This window comes from Nerophis lumbriciformis, linkage group LG34 (genome assembly GCF_033978685.3).
Source record: "Nerophis lumbriciformis linkage group LG34, RoL_Nlum_v2.1, whole genome shotgun sequence".
In the NCBI taxonomy this organism is placed as follows: Eukaryota; Metazoa; Chordata; class Actinopteri; order Syngnathiformes; family Syngnathidae; genus Nerophis; species Nerophis lumbriciformis.
Window position 1 is genome coordinate 6,257,371 of NC_084581.2, and position 25,468 is coordinate 6,282,838.

Here is a 25,468-nt window from a genome sequence, read left to right on the forward strand (position 1 = left end):
CTTAAACTTTCTGACCACTTCTAACACATCACTTTCACAAACTCCACCAAGAAACATTGAATTTTTAATGTCAGATACACGCTTTAACTTTTTGTCATCATTCGTAGGAATGTCTCATCGACACAAAAGCAAATATGCGATCCACATATGCAAATTCAATACAAATACAATTACAAAATCAAGCATATTTATATTCAAATCTCAAAAATATATTTACAAATACACGTTTATTTATACAAATTATTGATTTATTTGTATGTCACAGTTTTATATTTATACATTTTATTTGTACGGTATATATTTTCAAATCTCAAAAATATATTTACAAATAAGCGTTTATTTATACAAATTATTTATTTATTTGTATTTGTATTTGTAAATGTATTAATATACAGTATGCATATGTGTTAATATCATATTGATAAGTTGATGTGAGACAATTCTACTTCCATACTCATGTAGGAGTTGGGGGGAAGAATTAGCAGATAGGTGCGCAAAGAAAGCAACAGCTAAAACAGAAATGAACATGGAGATCAACCACAGTAAACTTAAGCAGAAGTGAAGAATATAGTTAAGATAGAACACAATAAAAAGTGGCAGGATAATTGGAATAAGGAGAAAAAAAGGTAGAGGATTACAAAGTCCAGAGGAGAGTAGACGTAATGTGAGGAGGGAATAGAAATTGGAAGGAAGAAGACATCCTCCCACCTCCAAAGACATGCACCTGGGGACAGGTTGATTGGCAACACTAAATTGGCCCTAGTGTGTGAATGTGAGTGTGAATGTTGTCTGTCTATCTGTGTTGGCCCTCTGATGAGGCGGCGACTTGTCCAGGGTGTACCCCGCCTTCCGCCCGAATGCAGCTGAGATAGGCTCAAGCACCCCCCGCGACCCCAAAAGGGACAAGCGTTAGTAAATGGATGGATGGATGGAAGACATTATTACTAGAATGAGGTTAGGACATACATATCTAAATAGTTCATTGAAATTGATAGGGAACCATAGCACAGGCCTGTGTGATTATTGTCATGAAATAGAAAGTGTAGGGCATGTATTAATAATACAATGTAGGAAATATAGTAGAGAAAGCAAAATAAATTTACGGAAGAGGAAGATATTTTAGGATTGCACTCAGAACACATAGGGTACAAAGTATTTTTTTTTTTTTTTTTAAAGACAAGTTTAAATATAAAATAATGTAGAGTAGGGTTCCAGCTCGCTTCATACTCTATATCAGCAGGTGGCGGTGATGCACACCACAAGGTTGCTTGCCAACTGCCATGAAACCGAAGAAGAAAAGAAGAAGAAGAAGAAGAAGAAGAAGAAGAAGGATCAGGAAGTTTCCCGTCAAACAAAAGGCGGCAAAATGGAACCAGTGGACAGAAAAGACTTCCCGGTACTCGTCGATGAAACAAATCAAGAATGCAGAGTACAACTTACGTCTAAAAGACAGGCTATAGCGCAGATGAATTTGTACAAAGGCATTTTAAAAAAAGCTCTCGATGGACAAGCGGGAATTGCTGAGGAAACAAAGCGAGTTTTACTTCAGGAGCTGCTGGCGGTAAGTTGGAAAAGTTATCTTTGAAAACATGCTTGACTTTCAAAGTACAAACACGACAGAAGTGCTTGTTGATTATATATATTAAACAGCGCATACTCACATACATGGTGTATGATTATGAAGGCGACGGAGAACACTCTGGAACTTCTCTTAAATTATAAATGGTTACCGCGATTAATCCAATCCAACTTTGTACATGGCAAAACCTACAAACCCATGCACTCTGTGTTTTGTGCCCTCTTATGTAATTTTTATATGAAATACACACAGCAGTCTGGATGTTACAACAAAGTCATAACAATTATGTATCCTACTTTATTCAACAGAACTTTGAGTCTGCAGTCCATCAAAACGTGTTAGTGAATGGACAAACGTGGGAGGATGCCCCGGATGTAGATGGTAATAAAACAACAAAACATGACCTTTATATAAAGGACAAATAGGACAAAGTTATGTACATAAATATTGAAATATTAAATGTGTCATTACAAATTGTAACTGGAATTGATACATTCATGTCATTATTTTATTCATTTATTATTTAGTTTATGATTTAATTCTTTATTTCATGGTTTAATGATTTCTTTATTATTTGATGAACGTGAATTAATAATTAGACACAGTGGGCGGGGCTAGCACAAATTTAGTCCAATGAATGATCTGGTCTGAAGCCTGGAACTACCGTATTTTCCGCACTATAAGGCGCACCGGATTATTAGCCGCACCTTCTATGAATTACATATTTCATAATTTTGTCCACCAATAAGCCGCCCCGGACTATAAGCCGCGCCTACGCTGCGCTAAAGTGAATGTCAAAAAAACGCTGCGCTAAAGTGAATGTCAAAAAAACAGTCAGATAGTTCAGTCAAACTTTAATAATATATTGAAAACCAGCGTTCTAACAACTCTGTCCCAAAATGTACGCAAATGTGCAATCACAAACATAGTAAAATTCAAAATGGTGTAGAGCAATAGTAACATAATGTTGCTCAAACGTTAATGTCACAACACACAAAATAAACATAGCGCTCACCTTCTGAAGTTATTCTTCATTCGTAAATCCTTCGAATTCTTCGTCTTCGGTGTCCGAATTGAAAAGTTGCGCAAGCGTGGTATCCAAAATGGCCGGTTCCTTCGGAGCTGTGTGAAAAAAGCCACCCGGCCTCTTCGCGTAAACTTCCCTTAACCACTCGCTCATCTTTTCTTCATCCATCCATCCCTTCGAGTTAGCTTTTATGATGACGCCGGCTGGAAAGGTCTCTTTTGGCAAGGTCTTCCTTTTGAATATCACCATGGGTGGAAGTTAGCATGGCAAGCTAGAACCACAGTGAAGGATGACTTCTCATTCCCTGTGGTGCGAATATTCACCGTACGTGCTCCCGTTCCACAGTGCGGTTCACAGGAATATCAGCTGTGAAATACGGTAGTAATCCGTGTGCGGATGGAGAGATTGCGTCTTTTTATGAACCGGATCGCTTAGTAGGAGCCATTTTGTGGTCTTTACAGATGTAAACAGGAAATGAAACGTACGGTGATATCCGCGCGTTTTTTCTTCTTCTTCCGGGGGCGGGTGGTAGCTTACAGTAGAAGAAGAAGCGCTTCCTGTTCTATGGGGGCGGGTGCTTTCCTTGGCGGTTGCTTACGTAGAAGAAGAAGCGCTTCCTGTTCTACCGGGAAAAAAGATGGCGGCTGTTTACCGAAGTTGCGAGATCGAAACTTTATGAAAATGAATCGTAATAAAGCGCACCGGGTTATAAGGCGCACTGTCAGCTTTTGAGAAAAATTGTGGTTTTTAGGTGCGCCTTATAGTGCGGAAAATACGGTACCAAAGTCTTTCGAAACATTTATGGTAAGCTCAGGGTTCCCAGCAGATTGCCAATATAGTCGGGTGAGGGAAGGGGTCAATATGACTTCATCATATATTTTGCATAATTGGCATATATATTCTTTAATAAAAGACAAAAAAACAAAACATGTTATTAGTAATTAGTATTAACTAGAGATTAATCACAAACAATTGTCTCAATCCTGAACACACTTAGATTAATCATGCAATTTATTTTGACCATAGAAGGTCTTTTACTTTATCTATTACAGTCAGTGATCAGATCAATGCATTCATAGTGCAAGTGCAAAAACGAGTGAGAAGACTCCGACTTGTGTGCTCGCTAGTAAATTTCACTCCAAAATACAGCCTGAAATAACTTTAGATAAAACTGTTACCAAGTTTTGGGCAAATAAATGACATGCATCCAAGTAAAATGCTTAAAAAAGTTCTCTGATGACATTCTGACAATAAAATTGCATTTCTGTAAAAATATCAAGGTCTTTTCTTAAGGAGCAACTGCACTTTTTGGAAATTTGCCTATCGTTCACAATCATTATGAAAGACATGGCGACAAATTCATTTATTTTTTTATGCATTCTAACTTGTAAATAAACATAACACCCAATTGGAGGTCCTCTATTCTGCCCATAAAACCAAATAAATAACAATCCAAAAAGGGCCAACAATACTCCATTTACATTTTGTGACTTAAATATTAACCAAGTATTAGTGAAATTGTTGTTACAAGCGCTAACGCAGACAAACTATAGCGGCGCCGTGATCACAAGCTTGCGTGTTTGACATGATCGACTCATGAGCTGTTTCCTTGTTTTGTTGCTCGTCAAACTTTATTGTAGATCATAAATCAAGCCTTTCACCTGTATAGTAGAAGAACGAGGAGATATTCCCACATGTTGGTACACTTTGACAACCAAATTAGACCCGGAAAAGGCGAGAACGACAAGAAAAGATGCTTCGTTCCACCCCGCCATTTGTTCGCAAGGATTATGAGTCATTCGTCATCTAAATGGGAATATATTAACATCCTGGCATTCGGCTTCCTAATGACAGCAGACATTGTACAGTAAGTGATGTTTTATTATGTTTGTTGGCTCTCATAAAGTCTGCAGTGAGCAGTAATCAGAGATATTGTTAAAAAAGCACAATATAAATAAGACAGACAACAACAACAACAGCAGCAGCAGCAACAGAACATCAGCATATACGATATCTACAAATATGATACGGAAAGTGATAGCAGAAAAGCCGTTATAATAAAAGCGTTATAATTATCACAAAGTAGCGCTATTGCAATCTTTTCTTGTAAAATGTTAGTTTGTTTAGACCAGCCATCGCCATCTTAAGATCAGACGTCACTACGCAGTATACACTTAGCATACTGACGTCATTCCCACCCGGAAGCATCGATAAGTGAATCGCTTGACAAAATGGCAAGCGATTCCAAGGAGTTGATACACTAGGAACCGGTTTCCGATTTCCATCCCTAGCCATGACTATAAATAGTGTAATTTGTCTATAACAATGCTATAAGTACACCTCTGCATAACATTGCATTTTTTTAACATTAAAAAACATTTGAAAAAAGCAATGGAAAAAGTAATTGCAGGACAACACAACACATGAAGTAGAACAGAAAATAAAAGTGCAAAACAGGAAATAAACTTAAAACATTTTTAAAAACTATATAAAAAGTCTGACCTGCGAAGACAGGTCATGACAGAACCGTTTGGAACTGGAAAATAAAATTACAGGCAAATAAACTCAATAAAGAATAATACATTCAAACTAGAAGAGGCAATTCCTGAAGGAATTGCATGTGAATGCTCCAATGTTGAAGTGAAATGCTGACAGAAAGTAGTATAAATGTAAGAATAGTTTGAATGTTGAAAAGTTGACGCTGAACTTTTCAACATATCAAACGTTAACATGCTAATGGAATGTCGGATGAATGTAGAAATTGTTTAAATGTTGAAATCGTTTAAACGCTGAAATGGTTTAAATATTGGAATGGTTTGAATGTTGAAGAGTTTGAATTTCCAGGAAAACCGGAATTTGGTTTGGAACTTGGAAAAGTGTTAGTTTGAATGTCCAGGATGAACGGAATGTGTTTATGTTGGAATGGTTTGAATAGGTTGAAAAATGTGGGAATTTTGCATTTTGTAAAAATGTCCCATTCATTTCAATGGGAACTTCCTGGAAATGTGGGAATTTTGGGGAAAGCGGGGATTTTTGAAAATTATTAGGAGCATGAATGAGCTGAATTGGTTCGTGTTGGAATTGTTTAAATCGGGTAAGAAATGTTGAAGTAGTAAATGGTATTATGGAATTTCGGGAAAATTGGGAATTTTTGTGAACTTGGAAAAAGGGTACCGTATTTTTCGGAGTGTAAGTCGCTCTGGAGTATAAGTCGCACCGGCCGAAAATGCATAATAAAGAAGGAAAAAAACATATAAGTCGCACTGGAGTATAAGTCGCATTTTTGGGGGAAATTTATTTGATTAAACCCAACACCAAGAATACACATTTGAAAGGCAAATTAAAATAGATAAAGAATAGTGAACGACAGGCTGAATAAGTGTACGTTATATGAGGCATAAATAACCAACTGAGAACGTGCCTGGTATGTTCATGTAACATATTATGGTAAGAGTCATTCAAATAACTATAACATATAGAACATGCTATATACGTTTACCAAACAATCTGTCACTCCTAATCACTAAATCCCATGAAATCTTGTACGTCTAGTCTCTTACGTGAATGAGCTAAATAATATTATTTGATATTTTACGGTAATGTGTTAATAATTTCACACAAGTCGCTCCTGAGTATAAGTCGCACCCCCGTCAAACTATGAAAAAAACTGCGACTTATAGTCCGAAAAATACAGTAGTTTGAATTTCCAGAATGGTGGAATGTGTTAAAAGGGGAATGTGTTGAAGAATGTGGGAATTGTGGAAGTTAGAAAAATGGCCAATTCATTTTATAATGGGGGAAATCCCCCGGGAGGAGGACGAAGTGGCTGGGGAGAGGGAAGTCTGGGCTTCCCTGCTTAAGCTGCTGCCCCCGCGACCCGACCTCGGATAAGCGGAAGAAGATGGATGGATGGAGATGGATGGAAATGCAACAAAAAAAAAAGGAATTATGGGAAATACGGGAATTTTTCTTAGAATTGTTGTAGAGCACAACATTCCTGAACAGGCTGAATATTTTGAAGTTGGAATGGTTTGAATCAGATGAACTTTGAAGAATGTCCCATTGATTTCAATGAGAATTAAAAATAAATAAATTGAAAAGCAGGAATTTTTTTTTAAATGGTGAAAAACTTGAATAGTCTAGTGAGTTGAAATGGTTGGTGTTGAAATTTTTCAAATCGGTATTACGAAAATCTTGGGATTTCGGGGAAACAGGGAATTTTTCCAGTTCATAAAACAAATTTGTTTTTTGTCCTGATTAAGAGGAATGTTTTGATGCTGGAACAGTTGAAATGCGTTGGAAAATGTGGAAGGAGCAGTCGCCAGAAAATGGGTGGAAATAGGGCCTTGAAAAAGCAGGAATTCTGGAAAATCCAGGAATTTTTTTGGAACTTGGAAAAAGGCAGGTTTGAATTTCCAGAATGGTGGAATATGTTGACGGTGGAATGGTTTGAATCGGTTGAAAAATGTGGAAATGGTGGGAGTTTGAAAAATGGCTAATTAATTTTAAATGTGAAAAATGTGCCAGAAAAGCTGGAATTCTGGGAATTTTTGGAATTTGTTAAGGAAAAGCCCGCGATTCCCGAATAGGCTGAACAGTTTGAAGTTGGAACGGTTTGAATAACATATAAAACAATGTGTGCTGATTTTTTATTATTATTAATAACACTAACGTAAGCGACTTACATAATGTAAGTAACATGTAAGCAAATAAGCCAGAGCGTAAATTCCGGTCTTTAAGTCGTCGCTATTTCTTCGGAATCAAAGTATATATCTTGACGTATTACATATCGTATGTTATTTGTGCATTATTGACTACTGATGCCGCCAAAAAAGTACTTTGCTCACTGAAGCCGGATGTTGTGATGACGTATCCACTTACGCTGGCGGGCGGCGTTTTCCTGCGCACATGAATTACGTAATTGGCATTCAGGTCGTATTTCTGTATAGAATCCGATTCCAATCGGATTCGGACTACCTCCTGATGTGGCCCAAGTCTGATGCAAAAAGATCAGATTTAAAATGTTAAGACGGGCAAAAGACACTTGAGGACAAGAATCAAATTTGGTATGCAGTATAAGTGGGGCCTAAATATTACAATTATTTATTAAAGTACTTTTGTATTGAATAGATAATGGCACATTAAATAACACATTTTAATAATGATAAGTTAATGACATATTTAAGTATTCATTTAAAGATTTATTTATTTAATATTGTCACTTTTGACCCTCCATATTTTTACAATCTATGCGCTTTATTCTGATTTAACCTTATTTTTGTGTTAGCTGAGGACGACGGCAATGACTTGAAGGGACAGCTGGACGACGCCATCGTTGAGACGACGAGCAGAAGAGGCTCGTACCCCCGACGCATCCTGCCTTATGTGGTCCAGGCTCTTAAAGCTGAGCGCAAACTCCTGGTGGGTGTCTTCTTCGTCTAAGCCAGTGGTTCTTAACCTTGTTGGAGGTACTGAACCCCGTCAGTTTCATATGCGCATTCACCGAACCCTTCTTTAGTGAAAAATAAAATGTTTTTTTTTCTTAATTTAATCTTAGTTTATAAATATTAATCATGAAATGATTAATATTATATTAAAGAAATACTAATAAAGATATGTGTTACAAACAGAAAGTTGCAGGAATGTACACATGATCGTGTTTACATCTCATTGTGCAACATGTGAATGTTTTAGTGGGAACTAAATGTGATATCGGAAAGGGGTAAACTATATTTTTTGTTATTGTCATTGTAAGTGGGCCAAAACACTTATATTAGAAAATAATCCCATGGAAATGACTGCTGTCATTTTATTATAATAATAAAACGTTCATCCATCCACTTTCTACCGCTTGTCCCTTTTGGGGTCATTAACTTGGTATTTAGTCAGGTTAGGGACAGGTGTGCTGCTGGTGTGGCCACAGTGTGCACATCTAATTTAAAGTACCAATGATTGTCACACACTACGTGTGGTGAAATTTGTCCTCTGCATTTGACCCATCCCCTTGATGACCCCCTGGGAGGTGAGGGGAGCAGTGGGCAGCAGCGGTGGCCGCGCCCGGGAATCATTTTTGGTGATTTAACCCCCAATTCTAACCCTTGATGCTGAGTGCCAAGCAGGGAGGTATTGGGTTCCATTTTTATAGTCTTTGGTATGACTCGGCCGGGGTTTGAACTCACAACCTACCGATCTCAGGGCGGACACTCTAACCACTAGGACACTGAGTAGGTCCACGCATATGGAAAATTGGAGGGAACATTGTTTGGGGGTATCCATAATACGCCGATAGGGAGAAGTTTTTATTTACACGATGAGTCGGGTGTGTCCTGACCTCCGCGGCGGAGGCTCCGCCGAACCCCTGAGGCCGACTCGCCGAACCCAGGTTAAGAACCACTGATCTAAGCTCATTTATTGAAATTAACCACTAGGGGTTGACACAAAATAACAACAGCTGTCCTGAAACTTTTGAAAGAGTCATCATTTTTGTACAGGGCCATTATGAAGAACCAGTCAGAGCTCAGCAGGTGGTCACAGACCCTTCAGCGGGTAATTACATGTATACATTGTAATTCATCTGTTTTCATAAATGCAGCAATGTGACCAAACAAAGCTCTCCTTTTTGATCAGTAAACTTCATGAAAGATGTGGCCGCTGCAGCGCCTGCATTGGTGAAACAGGCTAGGCAGGTCATCAAGGTACAACGCACACGCACACACACACACACACACACAGGATAAAGAAAAGTCATGATGTTTTTTCTGTGTTCAGTCCATCTGTACTTTGCAGCAGCAGACGGAAGGTCTGTGTCAGGTTGTCAAAGGTTGTCAAACGCATTTCCAAGTGGACAACGACGTGTTCGGCGGCAGCGGCCTATCTGCAGAAGCCCCGCCACCTACAGTAAACTGCACATCGTCGACCAAGCAACCAATCAGAAGAGTTGTGATGGACATGGAAGCCGCAGGCGCCTACATGGCCATCAAACATGAATATGATGGAGACGCAAAGTGAAGACAATTCATTAGGATTGCTTGGAATGAGGTTGGGAGAAGTCTGTGCTTTTTCTTTTGGACACGATCATTTTTCACACTTTAAACATTTTTGATTGTTAACATTTACAGCCATAAAGGAAACTAGATAAAGCAATTTCTGTAGAAATTGTGTGTGAAGGCTCCAATGTCGAAGCTGAAATGAAACGCTGATGGAATGTAGGGTGAATGTAGAAATGGTGTAATGGTTTAATTGTTGAAAAGGTTTCAATTTTGAAGAGCTGAAGCTAAACTGACATTCTGGTCAAATGTAGAAGTGGTTTGAAAGTTGAAATAGTTTAAAGGTTAAACATGGTTTGAGAAGTGAAGAGCAGAAGCTGAACTGAAATGTAGTATGAATCTTGAAATGCTAGATGTTGGTCTAGTTAGAAGAGTTAGCATACTTCAAGGGATTACAAAGTAACAATCTATGAACTTGAGCTCTAAATGTATCCCATTAGCTAAAATGCTAGCATGCTAACAGGGGAACAGTTAGCATACTTCTAACATGGTGCCAGGTAAAAAAAACAAATCTGATTACTGGGTTAAAAAGTACAAGATTAATTAAAATGCTAGTATCGAACGTTAACATGCTAATATTAGCATGGTATCGGGAACAGCTAGCATACTTCCAAGATGGCGCCAGGTACCTAGCTACATGCTAGTATAAACCTTATACAATCTTATTAATGTTGGCATGCTGAGAGGGAAACCGCTATCATACTTCTAAGATGGTGTCAAGTAACGTAATCCATTTATTAGGGGGGGAAAAATAGCTTAAATGTCAGTATAAAATTGGAACAGTTAGCATACTTCCAAGATGCCACCAGGTAACACAATTCATGAGCGTAACAGGTCGGTGTTGCAATCTTTTCAATCGTTTGAGAAATGTAGAAATTGTGGAACTCAGAAAAAAATACTCCATTCACTTGAATAGGTAATTCGAGAAAACTGGGAACTTTTGGTAGATGGAAAAGAGCACTAATGTCCTGAATCAGCTGAGTGTGTTGTTAAAATGTTTGAATCGGTCGAGAAAAGTTGAAATAGTAACACTTTTTAAAAAAGGATCCGGGGGGGAAACAGAATGTTTTAAGGAACTCGGGAAAGTGTTAGCTTCGATTGTCCCGTATGAGTGGAATGTCTCGATGGTAAAATGGTTTGAATCAGGTGAGAAATACTCCATTCATTTGAATGGGAATTTCCAGGTAATTTGGCAATTCTTGTAAAACTGGGGATTTTGGAATATAACACAATTGCCCAGGTTGAGATTAATGGGTTGGTGTGGAAAATTTTGAGTCGGTCGAGAAATGTTGACGCAACACTTTGCAATTGGAAAAATGACCATAGGTAGGGGGACTAGGCAACTTTGTTGTCCTGATTATGTAGAATATGTTGATGGTGGAATAGGTTGAACAATGTGGAAAGAGAAGCAGAAAGGACAAATGGAGGAAATAGGGATTTGGAATTCTGGGAAATCTTAGAATTTTTTTGAAGTCGGAAAATTAGTATTTTGAATGTCCAAGATGAGTGGAATGTGTTGATGGTTCAATTGTTTGAATCGGTTTAGAAATGTGGGAATTGTGGAATTAAGAAAGAGTGTCCATTTATTTCAATGGGAATTTCCTGGAAAGTTGGGGATTTCGAGAAAACCGAAACATTTAAAATGATAGATAATATCAACATTACTAATAAATGGGTTGGTGTTGGTGCCACCATCACTCCCATAAGTATCAAACATAACTTTCTTTGGCTGATGGTGATGTTTCTTCGTGGATACGACGGATGTCCAAAAGAAGAAGAAGAATGGTCGCATTTTGACACTTTTAAAATGTCTACAAAATGTATAACGTATTCCTTTTATTCTGACTGAGATTAATTTTAAAATCAATTATAGATAGGGGAATCCCTCTATCGCTGTTATTGGTTCCGGACATAGCTGTGAACAAATTAATTTCCGCTAAGTAGCAATCATTAATTATAAATAGCTAGATGCTGAACAGCTTGATCCGATTGTTTACTTTTTTTCTTTCTTTTTTTTCCTATCTCATCTCATGACTAAATTGTACCTTACTAATGATACTTTTAGTCTATTTAAGCATTTTTATGTTGAGGGCAAACCTTTTGCAGAATTTGTTTGCCCAATTGTGTGAGTGTGAATGTTGTCTGTCTGTGGCCCTGCAATGAGGGGCGAGTTTGTCCAGGGTGTACCCTGCCTTCCGCCCAAATGCAGCAGAGATAGTCTCCAGCATCCCCGCGACCCAGACAGGGACAAGCGGTATAAAATGGATAAATGTTTTAAAAACCAAAATTTGCGATGCGGTGAAGCCACATTATATGAAGTGGGGGGCGACTTTATAGAGCAGGGATTCTCAAACTGTGGTAGGTGTACCACGAGTACAATCCTTCTCAAATAGTGGGGCGGGCCACCCTGACTTCAGGGAACCTGCCTATTTTGCCGTACCAGAATATGATGAAGCGTATGTAGCATTTGGCTTCACTGTAACCACGGTGGGAGACGAGGAAAGACCGGTGTATTGTTTCCTTTTAATGCGAATAAGCTTACAATGTTATGCAGAGGTATAGTTATAACAATTTTATAGACAAATAATACTATTAATAGTCACAGTGAAGAATGGGGGGGGGGCACAAAATATTTTCTTCTCCCTAGGAGGGTGTGACAAAATATTTGAGAAGTACTGCACTAGAAGTACATGAGCTCCATCTAGTGCTATGCCAAATATTTTAATCCTTATTAAAGTACAGTGTTTTGTTTTCCTCTAGTCAAACACAGTCTTCAATAATGTTACAGCGTCCAAAAATACTAAATATACTTGTAATTAAGCCTCTGCCTTGTTTTGAATGAATACTTATGCCTACTACGCTACTGTATTTTATTATGGTGGTACTTTGAGAGCCAAGTTTTTTTCTGAGGTAGTATTGTAGGTAAGTTTGAGAACCACTGGTATAGTGGATGAACTCCAAAACTTTTGCCAAAGTTTTAAATTTGATGGAGCTGCTTTGCCAGCTTTGAGCGAGCTCTCACTCACACTATGTTGCATGGACGTTGGATGGTCATGTGACTTAAGAGAAGGGCGCCTCAGATGTTCCCAAAGTGAAAAAGGAAGTGAAAGTTGTCACGTTTCCTCTCAACACATGACTGGACTTGGTGTCCGCTGGCGTGACCTCTTGACATGTCAGCGTGCTCCTCGCAGCTCACATGTCAGGTAAGAGTGTCTCTTCCTAGCTGACTTACCTGGCTTCAAACTTCCAATTTTGTGCGCGTGTGTGTCAGGCTTCCTCTGACGATGAAGACAGGAGGATGAAGAGGAGGGAGAAGAACAGAAGTGCTGCGCAGAAAAGGAGCAAGAGACAAACACAAAGAGCTGACATGTTGCACCAGGTGTGTACTGATTGGAAATGATCTAGGAATCAAGGCGATGTAATGCTCACCTGTGTCTTGCAGGCGTGTGAGCAGCTTCAGCAGAGGAACACAACTCTGAGGCAGGAGGCACGTACACACACACACACACACAATATAAATGACATGAATGTAGTTGTGCAGGACTTGAAGGATTAAAAGAGGAATGCTTACAGATAGTGTCTCTGCGCGAGGAACAACGTATGCTGACTGAAGCTTTGGGGGCCCATGAGCCTGTCTGTCCCACCATGCACTGCCTGCAAGATGACGTCATCATGTCCTGCGTCCTCTGAATCCTTGTTACCTCAGCTGCTTCCTCCGAAAACCCCGTATAGATCATTAATGTTATGTTATGCACTCTATTTATGCTTGGTAACCACACCTTTTTGAAGGGAATCTGTAGGAATTCGTAAGGTTGACCTTTGGCTTTAGTGATGTTACATACATAACATTGTTGTAACTCCGGGGGTGACAATCAAAAACGTTGAAAGAGCCGTATTGGACCAAGAATACAAAAAACAAATCTGTCTGGAGCCGCAAAAAATTAAAAGCCGTATATAAGTCTTATAATGAAGGCAATACATGACGTGTCTATATTAGCTATAATAGCCTACTATCAAAATGACTATGTGTCGCAGGCTGAAGCAGATCTTCATTGACAGAAATGTTGAAATATAATATTTATTCTACACATTTTTACAACATTGGAAAACATTAGTAAATCAGAGGCTACTTAGAAGGTGAGAACTCCTGGAAATTATCAATCAATGTTTATTTATATAGCCCTAAATCACAAGTGTCTCAAAAGGCTGCACAAGCCACAACAACATCCTACATAAGGGTAAGGAAAACTCACCCCAGCGGGACGTCGATGTGAATGACTATGAGAAACCTTGGAGAGGACCGCATATGTGGGGAACCTCCCCACCCCCCTCTAGGGAAGACCGAAAGCAATGTATGTCGAGTATGTCTGACATAATATTGTGAAAGTCCAGTCCATAGTGGATCCAACATATCAGCGAAAGTCCAGTCCACAGTGGATCCAACATAATAGTGAGAGTCCAGTCCATAGTGGGGCCAGCAGGAAACCATCCCGAGCGGAGACGGGTCAGCAGCGCAGAGATGTTCCCAACCGATACACAGGCGAGCAGTCCACCCCGGGTCCTGACTCTGGACAGCCAGCACTTCATCCATGGCCACCAGACCTGTGTAACTCCCCCTCCACAAGGGAGAGGGGGGCAGAGGAGAAAAGAAAAGAAACGGCAGATCAACTGATCTAAAAAAGAGGGTCTATTTAAAGGCTAGAGTATACAAATGAGTTTTAAGATGGGACTTAAATGCTTCTATTGAGGTAGCATCTCTAACTGTTACCGGGAGGGCATTCCAGAGTACTGGAGCCCGTATAGAAAACGCTCTATAGCCCGCAGACTTTTTTGGGCTCTGGGAATCACTAATAAGCCAGAGTTCTTTGAATGCTGATTTCTTGCCGGGACATATGGTACAATACAATCGGCAAGATAGGCTGGAGCTAGACCGTGTAGTATTTTATACGTAAGTAGTAAAACCTTAAAGTCACATCTTAAGTGCACAGGAAGCCAGTGCAGGTGAGCCAGTATAGGCGTAATATGATCAAACTTTCTTGTTCTTGTTAAAAGTCTAGCAGCCGCATTTTGTACCAACTGTAATATTTTAATGCTAGACATAGGGAGACCCAAAAATAATACGCTACAGTAATCGAGACGAGACGTAACGAACGCATGAATAATGATCTCAGCGTTGCTAGTGGACAAAATTAGATGAATTTTAGCGATATTACGGCTCAGATAAGCCAAAGGTATAGATGTGTGTGTCCAAGTTAAAGGAAACGGCAGGCTGTCTTCTTTTAATAGATTTAGTGCAATCTTTGGCAAGCTAGGTAATGTTTGCTGTGGTCTGGCACAACATGGCACACAAACAACTATCTGAATATAGCCAATATTACATACAGATAATGTGTCATGAGACATGCAGAACTAAAATATATACAAAGAGCATAAAAGTAAAGAATATTAAATGAGCTCAAATATACCTACAAATGAGGCATAATGATGCAATATGTACTACATACAGCTAGCCTAAATAGCATGTTAGCGTCGATTAGCTTGCAGTCATGGAGTGACCAAATATGCCTGATAAGTACTCCAGCAAATCAATAAAATCAACAAAGCTCACCTTTGCGCATTCATGCACAGCATAAAACATTTGATGAACAAAATGAGACAAAGAAGCAGTTGCATAAAACACGTCTTTCTGTGGCAGCATCGGAGAAAGTTGTACATGTAAACAAACTACGATGAGTTCAAGGATCGCTGAAATTAGTAGGACACAACGGTGCTTGCCAAATATCTCATCAGTGAAGCATGTATAACATAAACAGTGGGATTTCTAACAATTAGGAAGGTTTGGGTCATGTTTGTTCTACAGAAAATATATTAAAGCAAAAAATATATTTTATATATACATAATGTTTTTCTTCATCTGTTTCCATTTTCACACATCTCTGAAAGAGTTTTAGGGAGCCACTAGGGCGGCGCTAAAGAGCTTATCTTTCTAATATTAGACTCATTCATTATATATAACATTTATTAAATAGATTAAAAATGAGCTTTAATGGTACGTTTTTGGAAATGATGCAGTCCGCCTATAGAAGCGTCATGAGAGGGTCACATGACACGCACTCCCAAATGTTTTCTTTCCTAAACGTCACTTTACGACCTGATTAGTTCAAGCAATATACATTATGATACGTTTTGTAACACTTTTGGTGTCATGTGACTTCCAACGTGTCACAAATAAACGCAAGCAACTCCGCTGTGACTTTCTATGTAGTACAGAATTGAACCGCGAGAGGCCGCGAGTCACGCACACCGCGCTGTGTTGAAGACGTCATGAGACAGCGTCCTCTAGCGGTGGCACCATTATCTTCAGTAAAGTATTAATATTGTAAATGTTTTATTAGTTAAGTTATTTTTTTGCAATGCATTAATGTGGACTTTTATTTTCAAATAAACCAGATTAGTTAAAGACTTCAGATAACGTTTGATTGACACTTTTACGGTCAATGTACATATCCTACCAATTCAGTCCTACACTGTTCCAATGTCCATTTCTCTGATGATGCAATTGTTGATGACTGAAGTGTTGATATCAACCTAACCTCTCCACATCCCACACCCCGGATTGTAAATAATTCAATGTATATACTGATGATTATCTTGTGTGATGACTGTATTATGATGATAGTATATATCTGTATTATGACTTAAATAAGTTGAAAAACTTATTCGGGTGTTACAATTTAGTCGATTGTACGGAATATGTACTTCACTGTGCAATCTACTAATAAAAGTTTCAATCAAACATGTTTCCATAGCAACCACACGGCATCAACACAGGCTCTGTCCTGAGTCACGTTGTGCAATGACGCAGCCGTACTTCCGCTTTGCTTGTTCTTCTTCTCGTTCTGCATAAACAGTTAAACTTGCATTTAAAAAAAACAAAACAGGAAGAATTAATTCACGAGTCTAGAGAAATACATTGGTAGGAAAATATTCAAGTCGCGTTGACACAAATTATATCATCATGCTCATCTCTTCTAACACAACCTTTATTTTGAAAGGTCACTGTATGTCGTGATCTAAGGAAGCTTCTATAGAACATTTTAGAAACTCTGGTCAGCAACATAACTTAGCTGTCATTTCAACTTCCTCTTTGTGTGTCGATTACTTGACGTTTGACCTCCACACACACAAAGCTGCAGGTCATATGGCGTGACAGTCAAGTTGCATCAGGCTTCTTTGCCGACCGGTGACTGAGTTGCATCATCGTCTTGCACAACACAGCATGACGAGGCAGTGTGTGTCTGCGTGCGCGCGCATCTCTGTGTGTGTGTGGCGCTTTCAGGAAGAAAACACTGCTTGCTCACTCTGAAATCAAACACACACTCACTGGACACTTGATTAGGTACACGCCCAGTGAATGATCGATACTGTCATATAGTTGTACAATATTAGCAGCAAAGTTCAGTTAAGCAGTAAAAAAAATCTAACAATGTATTAAACTACAGTTTTAAATAACGGAAAATGTGTTTAATGGCTGATAAATATTGCTGTGCGGGGGTAATTATGTACTAATTACTAAAATGGCAGTGCAAATTTCAGATTTTCCAATGTTGACTTTTGATAAATATATGAAGTGGCGACTTGTCAAGGGTGTACCCCGCCTTCCGTCCGAATGCAGCTGAGATATGTTCCAGCACCCTCCCGCGATCCCAAAAGGGACAAGCGGTAGAAAATGGATCATTAATTTTAAAAGTCAAGGCAAAAAAAGTTTTTACTGGTTTGTTTCCTGCGCACTGTCACCTCCTAATGACACTAAGGTCGAAACGTCAGCTTTCCTCCACAGAGAAATATCACAATTCTGGTTAAATATTTATTAACTAGTTTTGGAGTATCATTTATATGGACCATTCGCTTGTGGTAACTCTTCAAACTTCCATTTGTCTTTTTTGATGTAACACATTTTGAACTACTCAAAATGAATTTAAGTCCATCTCAAACTACTTGACTTTGTTTTAGTACAATGTTCCAAAGGGGAGGATGACGAATTTGAGCAACAGGGCTGAAAGTAACAGGAGTTAATTTTTAGCATATAATTAGTAAATACATTAAATTAGCCACACGGTAATAATGCTAATGTAATAGTGGGCCTAATATATTGGTTAAAGTTAAGTTAAAGTTCCAACGATAGTCACACACACACTAGGTGTGGTGAAATTATGCGCTGCGTTTGACCCATCCCCATGTTCACCCCCTGGGAGGTGAGGGGAGCAGTGAGCAGCAGCGGTGGCCGCGCCCGGGAATCATTTTGGTGATTTAACCCCCAATTCCAACCCTTGATGCTGAGTGCCAAGCAGGGAGGTAATGGGTCCCAGTTTTATAGTCTTTGGTATGACTCGTTATACTTGTACAGCGCTTTTCTACCTTCAAGGTACTCAAAGCGCTTTGACAGTATTTAGGTAACAGGACTGTACTGGGATTTGAACCCGCAATCATAGTTGAAATATGATGGAATATACATACAGATAAATTGAGTAACTTTTGTTCTTCACAGAGAACGTGAATTGATGCAACTTCCTGTGGACCATGTGACTTGTTCCACATATTTCAAAGGAGGTAACAGGACTGAGTGAAAAGCCAGGAACACCACTTTTAACTTAAAAAGAAAAATCGTTGGGATAAGAAATACCACAAATAATGTTATTATAGCCTGTTTGTTGTAATATGAAGACAACAGTAAATCATGTTGCAATTTTTTAACAACATTTTATTCAGTAAAGTTGAAAAAAAAAAAGAGAAATGAAAATAAAATAGCGTACACACTGGTCTCTGGTAACAGTGTTGACTTGCTACATGTTGTTAAACAGTCACATGAATACAAGAAACAAACATACAGACGCCCGCATCTCTCACACGCACACACTTTGGAACTCTTTAATAGTTTATTGATAGTAAGGAAGGAAGAGCATCCATCATCCTCACTGCCTGAGGTGTGCTAACATCAAACCAGCCAATGAAGCCTCGCTCATAAACAACAACTTCAAGTGAAAAATATTTGTGTAGTGTTACACACACAACTTGTGAGTTCACACCTGACACACACACGTGTCGCAGACATGAGGGAAGACCTCGTTGCCTTCAAGTCCGTGGAGAATCACGCGTCAAACGACATGACAGGTAAGGTCCTGAGTGGTTAGCGTTAGCATTAGCAGCATGTTCAGTAGTTATGGAATAAATTCAACTTTCATCTTCTTGTTTGTGCCTTAGTGAGCAAGAAGTGGCAGAAAAGTCAGCGCCAACTAGCGGACAGGAGATGCCTCTTCTCCTTGGACCTGGCAGGAAGCACAAAGTCCAGTTTGTGATGCATGCGAAGGTCCGTCCAATCAGCAGCTTGGGATTGTCGGCGCGGGCATCATCTTCCTGCGCCTTCGTAGTAGCTTTGAGCGCCTCTCAGTTCTCTGAGGGGCTTCTAGAAGAGTCCGCTCATATGGAGCTCGAACACTGAATGTGGTCCAGGCTGAGCATGGCGGCGTCCGGGGGCGAGCTGTGCAGGTGTTGCATTTGTAATGTGCTCTCCTTGATGTGCTGGATGAACAAGTTCCTCTCGTCCTCGGGGGTCTGCCCCTGCTGCGCCCTGACGATACAGGTGGGCCGGTGCAGGTTGAGCATGTAGACCAGCTGCTGCTTCTGCTGCTTCAGAGCTTCAATCTGAGCCTTCAGCTCGGCGTTGACGCTCTCCAGCTTTTCAGACTCCTGCCAGAGCAACAATATGAAGGTCAGAGGTCACGCTAATTGAGCCCAAGAAGGTAGAGTAAGGTCTACAAACCTTTTGCAAACATTCCGTCTTCTCCTTCTTCTTGTTGCGACACTTGGCGGCGGCGATCTTGTTCCTATCTCTCCTTCTCTTCCTCCTGTCCGTTTCCTCACCAGTCAGCTGCCAAAGGTCAAAGTTCACGTTTAGACAACAGCAGCGAGACAGCGACAACGACAATGAGAAGCAACTAGCGACTTACCACTCGCTTTCCGCCGCCGCAAGGGAGGTCCGAGCTGGAGCTGGCGCCGTCGGAGCTGACGTCGGCGCTGAGGCCGCCGCACAGACGCTTGGTCTGGATGGCGAGGCGGAGCTCGTCCTTTGCCACGGTACTCTGAAAATTGGCAAAGTCTTCCAGCGTGAGCGAGCCTGGCGGCGACAGGCAGGGGACGAGGGCAGAGCAACTGATGTCAGCGAGCGTTGGCCCCGAGTGCTGCAGCATCATCCTGGAAACAACACGTGACCACACCCCCAAATTATTATTAAGATCACCAATTTTCAAACCTAAACGCCAACTTTTGATGACTCTGACAATAATTATTATCATTATTCATTCAGGCTACATAACTACAAACTATGTATGGAATGTAACATTCTTCACGTTATGTTGATGACAGAAGTGTTGATACCAACCAAACCTAACCCCACTCCATATCCCACACCCCGGATTGTAAATAATGTAAATAATTCAATGTATATACTCTGAGGATTATCTTGTGTGATGATTGTATTATGATGTTAGTATATATTTGATAGTATATATCTGTATCATGAATCAATTTAAGTGGACCCCGACTTAAACAAGTTGAAAAACTTATTCGGGTGTTACCATTTAGTGGTCAATTGTACGGAATATGTACTTCACTGTGCAATCTACTAATAAAAGTCTCAATCAATCAATTACAGTTTGTAGTTATCTAGTCTATAATAGTGGTACTAATAGTTACATTCAATGTAACCATTAGTACTATTATATTCATGGGCTTACATTTGTGTAACAGTTAAACACAAAATAAATAGCAAATGAATCAATGGACATGTTAAATATAACATTTTTAAAAGTTACTAAAGCTAGAATCACTTGAATCGTTACTTGAGTTGTTTGTATCACTTCAGTTCAAACAAAAAAGGCGACACTTGAATGAAGTAAAAAACGACATATTGTTTTGTTGTGAGTTAGTTCGGTAGAAAAAAGTAGAAAGTATAAAATGTTTGGAGTTAAAGTTCTTACCTGTGAGGTGACAGAATACAAGCGAATGCGTTTTTCTTTTTTGAAGCGTAGAAGAAGAGGTGTCCTTTTTTTTTTAAAGCGTAGAAGAAGAGTTCTTTTTTTTTTTAAAGCGTAGAAGAAGACGCCTCGAGGAATCTGCCCGTACTACTGCTTTAGTGTTAAGTGGCGCGTGTGACCGCTGGGTTGCATCACGCGCGCTTATAAGCGAAGCGGCCACTGGGTGGGCGGGGCTTCGTGACGTATTTTTGGAGGGCCGGGTTAGGGTGACGTCATCCTATTTTTAGAAGACCAGTAGTGCTATGATGCAATGCACCCTCCTTTCCTCTTTTCTACAACTAACACCCCAACTTTATTTTATGATTTTTTTCTCTTACAAAATGACATCTTTATTCAAGCAATGTTAAAATGTTATTCTTCATATTCATATTTATAATGTTCTAATGTTGACTTGTGCTCGGGTTTCCAATCACAGGATGAAGATTCCAGATGTTCTTCACCTTTATTCGTTGATTTATTCCTGGCCTGCATTATTATGGGATGTCGCTCAGTGTGACTTAGCACTAAAAACGACAGAAGAAGAGTCCAGAAGGACAACAAGCATTACAAAATGTTCTAAGCGTTGTCATGTGACAGGATGGCATGACACTTATTGTGAAAAACTAATATTACAGTGACCAGAGCCTAAAAAGAGGTTTTTAATTGAGAGGAAGAGCTGACAGATGTCCCATGTGTGGTGTCGTGTCATCTGGAAGCTTCCAGAAGGTGCACTTTAAACAACACACACTTTGTTTTGCTGAGGAATGTGGATTTGTTTCTCCTATTCATGCAAACTTCTGAAGAAAACCTCAGCAGTGTGAACGTGTGAGAGGATGGAGTTTCCCTGCAGGAATTCCACTGGCACCAGGAACATGGTCAGGAAAAGAAAGTGACACGCTTTTCATCATTGTGATAATAGACACCCAACAAAGTGTGTGTGTGTTTGTGCTAATAATACACACTGATAGTATGCTCCTGAATTAGCAGCAGTATCACACTCACACAAATACACAAAAACACATGTCGTCACACACAGGCTAAATTTCAAAATGGACTAAAGTCTCTGTGCTGACGTGTAAGAACCATGACAATGTGGTCACATATTACTATTATTGCTACTAATCTTTTACTGTGAAAGTCAATCTGTTTCCATTTATTTATACATTGCCCCATAAGAAATAATCTGTTCCGGAGTCAAACTGTCCCCGTCACAAAAGCACAACACATTTTGAAACTATGAAAGATGCTAAAATAATCCAAAGTATTTCAGTATGTGCTAAGATAACATCTTCGCTTTGTGTTTTAGCTGACAAAGGACATTAGTTGCATATCTAACAATTTATTTCATAATCCATCCATCCATCTTCTTCCGCTTATCCGAGGTCGGTTCGCGGGGGCAGCAGCCTAAGCAGGGAAGCCAAGACTTCCCTCTCCCCAGCCACTATGTCCAGCTCCTCCCGGGGGATCCCGAGGCGTTCCCAGGCCAGCCGGGAGACATAGTCTTCCCAACGTGTTCTGGGTCTTCCCCGTGGCCTCCTACCGGTCGGACGTGCCCGAAACACCTCCCTAGGGAGGCGTTCGGGTGGCATCCTGACCAGATGCCCGAATCACCTCATCTGGCTTCTCTTAATAATGTGTTTTAATTTTTATAGAAAGAAAAACCAAACCGTGTGTCGCACTTTGAACACTCGTGTTAATTTTGTTGACTAAAAAAAGTTTGTCTTAGTTATCGACGCGTCAACGGCCTATTTTGCATTGACTAAAATAGGACGATAACAAGTCAAAACAAATGCACGTTGACGAAAACCCTGACGAAATTAATTCACAATTTACTCACCGAATAAAAATGAAACGAAAATAATTGACAGAGACGAAATCCAATCATACTTAGTTTTGTCTTTAGGTGGGTGGAACAAGTTAGGAATCTATCCAATCACAGTAGCATGCAGGAGAGGGGCGGGGGTAAATCACAGTAAAGATCCAATCATCATCAACCGTAATTAGAATATATTTGATTTGTACACACTTCTCATTTAAATACATCTTAAAGCTCTACTGTACAAACAAATGTGTACAGTACAACAATAAAAGATTAGATATAAAACAGATAAAACACTAAGACCAAAACACTTCAGTGAAACATAACACACACCAGACATGCAAAATAGTATTTTTAACAGTGTTTATTTATTTTAGTTATGTTTAAAAAAGGTTTTGAGCACATTCCACAATAATAATAAAAACCGTGATAATTTTGGTCACAATAACGTGATATGAAATCCTTATATTTGAACGATCCCCACCTACTACCAACCTCGTCACGTCCGTTGTGTCCTTGAGCAAGACACTTCACCCTTGCTCCTGATGGGTCATGGTTAGGGCCTTGCATGGCAGCTCCCGCCATCAATGTGTGACTGTATGTAAATGGATGAATGTGGAAATAGTGTCAAAGCGCTTTGAGTACCTTGAAGGTAGAAAAGCGCTATACAACTATAACCCATTTCATATCGTTACATCCCTAATCTGTATTGTTACACACATCATTACAATATGTCTTCTACCACTGGAAGAAAGAAAAGACATATGGTCACACTTTACCTTTGCAAGGTAGACAACAAGACACATAAACCCTGTGGCTCCATTTCTCTGGTAAAAATACAACCAACTTGAAGCGTTTTCTGCAGGCTAATCATCAGGACATCCACACAACAGTAAGTAGGCCTTAACTAATATTTCCAAATGACTCTTACTGTACTATCAAAGACAGCAGAGAAGGAGCAAGACTGCTTACTCTACCACTACTTTTGTTCTACGCATAGGTGAGCTTGCCTGCCAATCTAAAATAAAACTAGTTTGTTTCTTCATGTGACCATTTTAGTCATGTACTATTCAACATTTGAAAAAAAAAAGCTAAATATCCGCTAAAACAATTACACACAATAAGCTTTATTGCAAAATGTACTCTCGGAGTGCAAGTCTTGCTCTGCAATAATAATGAATAAAGGTGCTTTCAAGACAGCTTCAAAGATGCGTTGTCAGCTGTACTTTATATTTTAGTCAACAAAATTTACTGTCATTTTGGACAAAAACTGGACTAAAACTGAATAATGTAGATGACAAACTAAAATACATTTTTTTTTAAAAACTATAACTAAAAGTAAATTAAAAACAGCTGTCAAAATTAGCACTGCTGAACACCCACGTTTTAAAGAAACCGTGTTGAACATAAGTTAAACTGGGTGACCTTTGAAAATGTTTAAGTTTCGCTATGATGATGCCTCCACTTTCTGTTCTGACGTCCAGATAGGACAGAAAGAAAAATGAAAGTTTGCTGTCAGCGCTTATTGACACATGTAGATTTGTTGAAGATCTTGAACAACACAAAAATGTTTGGTCAGTGCTACCATGGCAACACAGCAGTAGAACCAAGATGCAGCTGATGTTTTCTCCAAAACATGAACACATTTCTATCGAAAACGATCTAGAAGCAACATGCAACACATAAAACACTGAGTAGAGCACAGAACTTATGGAGTAGAAGACAAATAATAGAACATAGTACAGTAGTACCCTTAGAATAGAACACAAAAGAGTAGCAAACATAGTTCTCGTATAGATAGAATCAGAATCAGAATCGGAAGTACTTTATTAAGCCCCAAGGGGAAATTAAGATTTTCAGCACAATCCCATTCAAGAGCAGACAAACATTACAGAGAGACAGAACAGGATTGCTGACGGGTCTGCCAACTTCAGGCACCCCTTACGAAAAGGGTGAGAAACAGGTAAACGCTGGGGGTAGGAGAAAAAAAATTCAGTCTAAGGCTGGGCCCCTGGAGAGGGGGTCCAGACTGAGGCCAAGAATAAAACCCTCATAGCCATAGCACAAATAAGCATGTGTGTAAGAGGGAAACATCACACTTCAAAGAACACAAAGGACATTACAGACATTAAAAGAGCAGAGCTGATGCAACCCACCTTTTCTACATACAGCTACTAAAGTAAAAACCAAAAAAAAAAACATATACACTGTGGTAGCCTCTGCGGTGTTCCACGCCATCGTCTGCTGGGGTGGAGGGAGCATGACCCGACACAGGAGCAAACCCAACAAAGCAACCAAGAGAGCTGACTCCACCCTCGGCCGCCCACTAACTCTCAGCCATTAGACAGAGTATAACCCATAGAATAGAACACAAAGAGTAGAACACATAACACTCAAAGTAGAAAACAGAGTAGAACCGATAGAACTTAGAGTAGAACACGTTTTACTTTTGTAGCTGTATGTAGAACTGGTGGCGCTGAAGTGGCAGCTGATTGTATCAACTCTGTGCTCTTTTATGTCCTAATGTTTCTCTCGTTTTCATGGGTTTTTATCATTTTTTGTGGACTTTTTGTATCTGCACTGTAACTACATAATTTCCCCGTTGTGGGATGAATAAAGTCTATCTTAACACATAGTATAGCACACATACAACATAAGAGAGAGTATAGAACACACACAGTAGAAAGCATGGAATAAAACAAAAATAGAACACAGAGTAGAACACGTAGAGCACATAGAATAGAACACATGCTGTAGCTTTAGAACACGGAGTACACCATATAGAATAAAATACATACAATAGAACACAAAGTAGAACATATAGACTAAAATACACTAAATAACACTTAAAACAAAACATAGATTAGAACACAGAATATAACACAGAGTAGTAAATAGAGTAGAACATAGATTTGGAACATGTAA

At 39.5% G+C, this 25,468-nt stretch overlaps 3 protein-coding genes and 1 long non-coding RNA gene across 5 annotated transcripts in view; 2 read left to right on the top strand and 2 right to left on the bottom strand.

The window, feature by feature from the left end:
- LOC133576180 (uncharacterized) overlaps positions 1 to 13,133 on the bottom strand; it is a 35,479-nt gene extending 22,346 nt beyond the window's left edge. The window contains exons 1-2 of the long non-coding RNA XR_009811599.1: positions 13,082 to 13,133; positions 12,885 to 12,978 (exon numbers count right to left, since the gene is read on the bottom strand). This is a non-coding gene — a long non-coding RNA (uncharacterized lncRNA). The remainder of the gene's footprint in view (positions 1 to 12,884; positions 12,979 to 13,081) is intronic.
- Positions 1,276 to 9,761, top strand: nsl1 (NSL1 component of MIS12 kinetochore complex). Of its 2 annotated transcripts, none has more exons than XM_061929203.1 (6): positions 1,276 to 1,561; positions 1,888 to 1,960; positions 7,894 to 8,027; positions 9,098 to 9,152; positions 9,234 to 9,301; positions 9,375 to 9,761. In XM_061929203.1, the coding sequence occupies exons 1-6, from the start codon at positions 1,367 to 1,369 to the stop codon at positions 9,612 to 9,614; spliced, it is 765 nt and encodes a 254-aa protein (XP_061785187.1). In that variant the 5' UTR covers positions 1,276 to 1,366; the 3' UTR covers positions 9,615 to 9,761. The 2 variants fall into 2 exon arrangements, with proteins under 2 accessions (XP_061785187.1, XP_061785188.1); XM_061929204.1 differs by having other exon boundaries at positions 9,393 to 9,761.
- batf3 (basic leucine zipper transcription factor, ATF-like 3) lies at positions 12,816 to 16,311 on the top strand. The gene is made up of 4 exons (XM_061929209.1): positions 12,816 to 12,855; positions 12,924 to 13,031; positions 13,095 to 13,143; positions 13,230 to 16,311. Exons 1-4 carry the CDS (start codon positions 12,823 to 12,825, stop codon positions 13,340 to 13,342), a joined length of 303 nt encoding a protein of 100 aa, XP_061785193.1. The 5' UTR covers positions 12,816 to 12,822; the 3' UTR covers positions 13,343 to 16,311.
- Positions 16,312 to 18,392: 2,081 nt separating this feature from the next.
- On the bottom strand, positions 18,393 to 20,877 carry atf3 (activating transcription factor 3). The gene is made up of 4 exons (XM_061929306.1): positions 20,689 to 20,877; positions 19,660 to 19,903; positions 19,473 to 19,580; positions 18,393 to 19,399 (listed from the first exon to the last, which is right to left on the bottom strand). Exons 2-4 carry the CDS (start codon positions 19,900 to 19,902, stop codon positions 19,130 to 19,132), a joined length of 621 nt encoding a protein of 206 aa, XP_061785290.1. The 5' UTR covers position 19,903; positions 20,689 to 20,877; the 3' UTR covers positions 18,393 to 19,129.
- Positions 20,878 to 25,468: the final 4,591 nt, after the last annotated feature.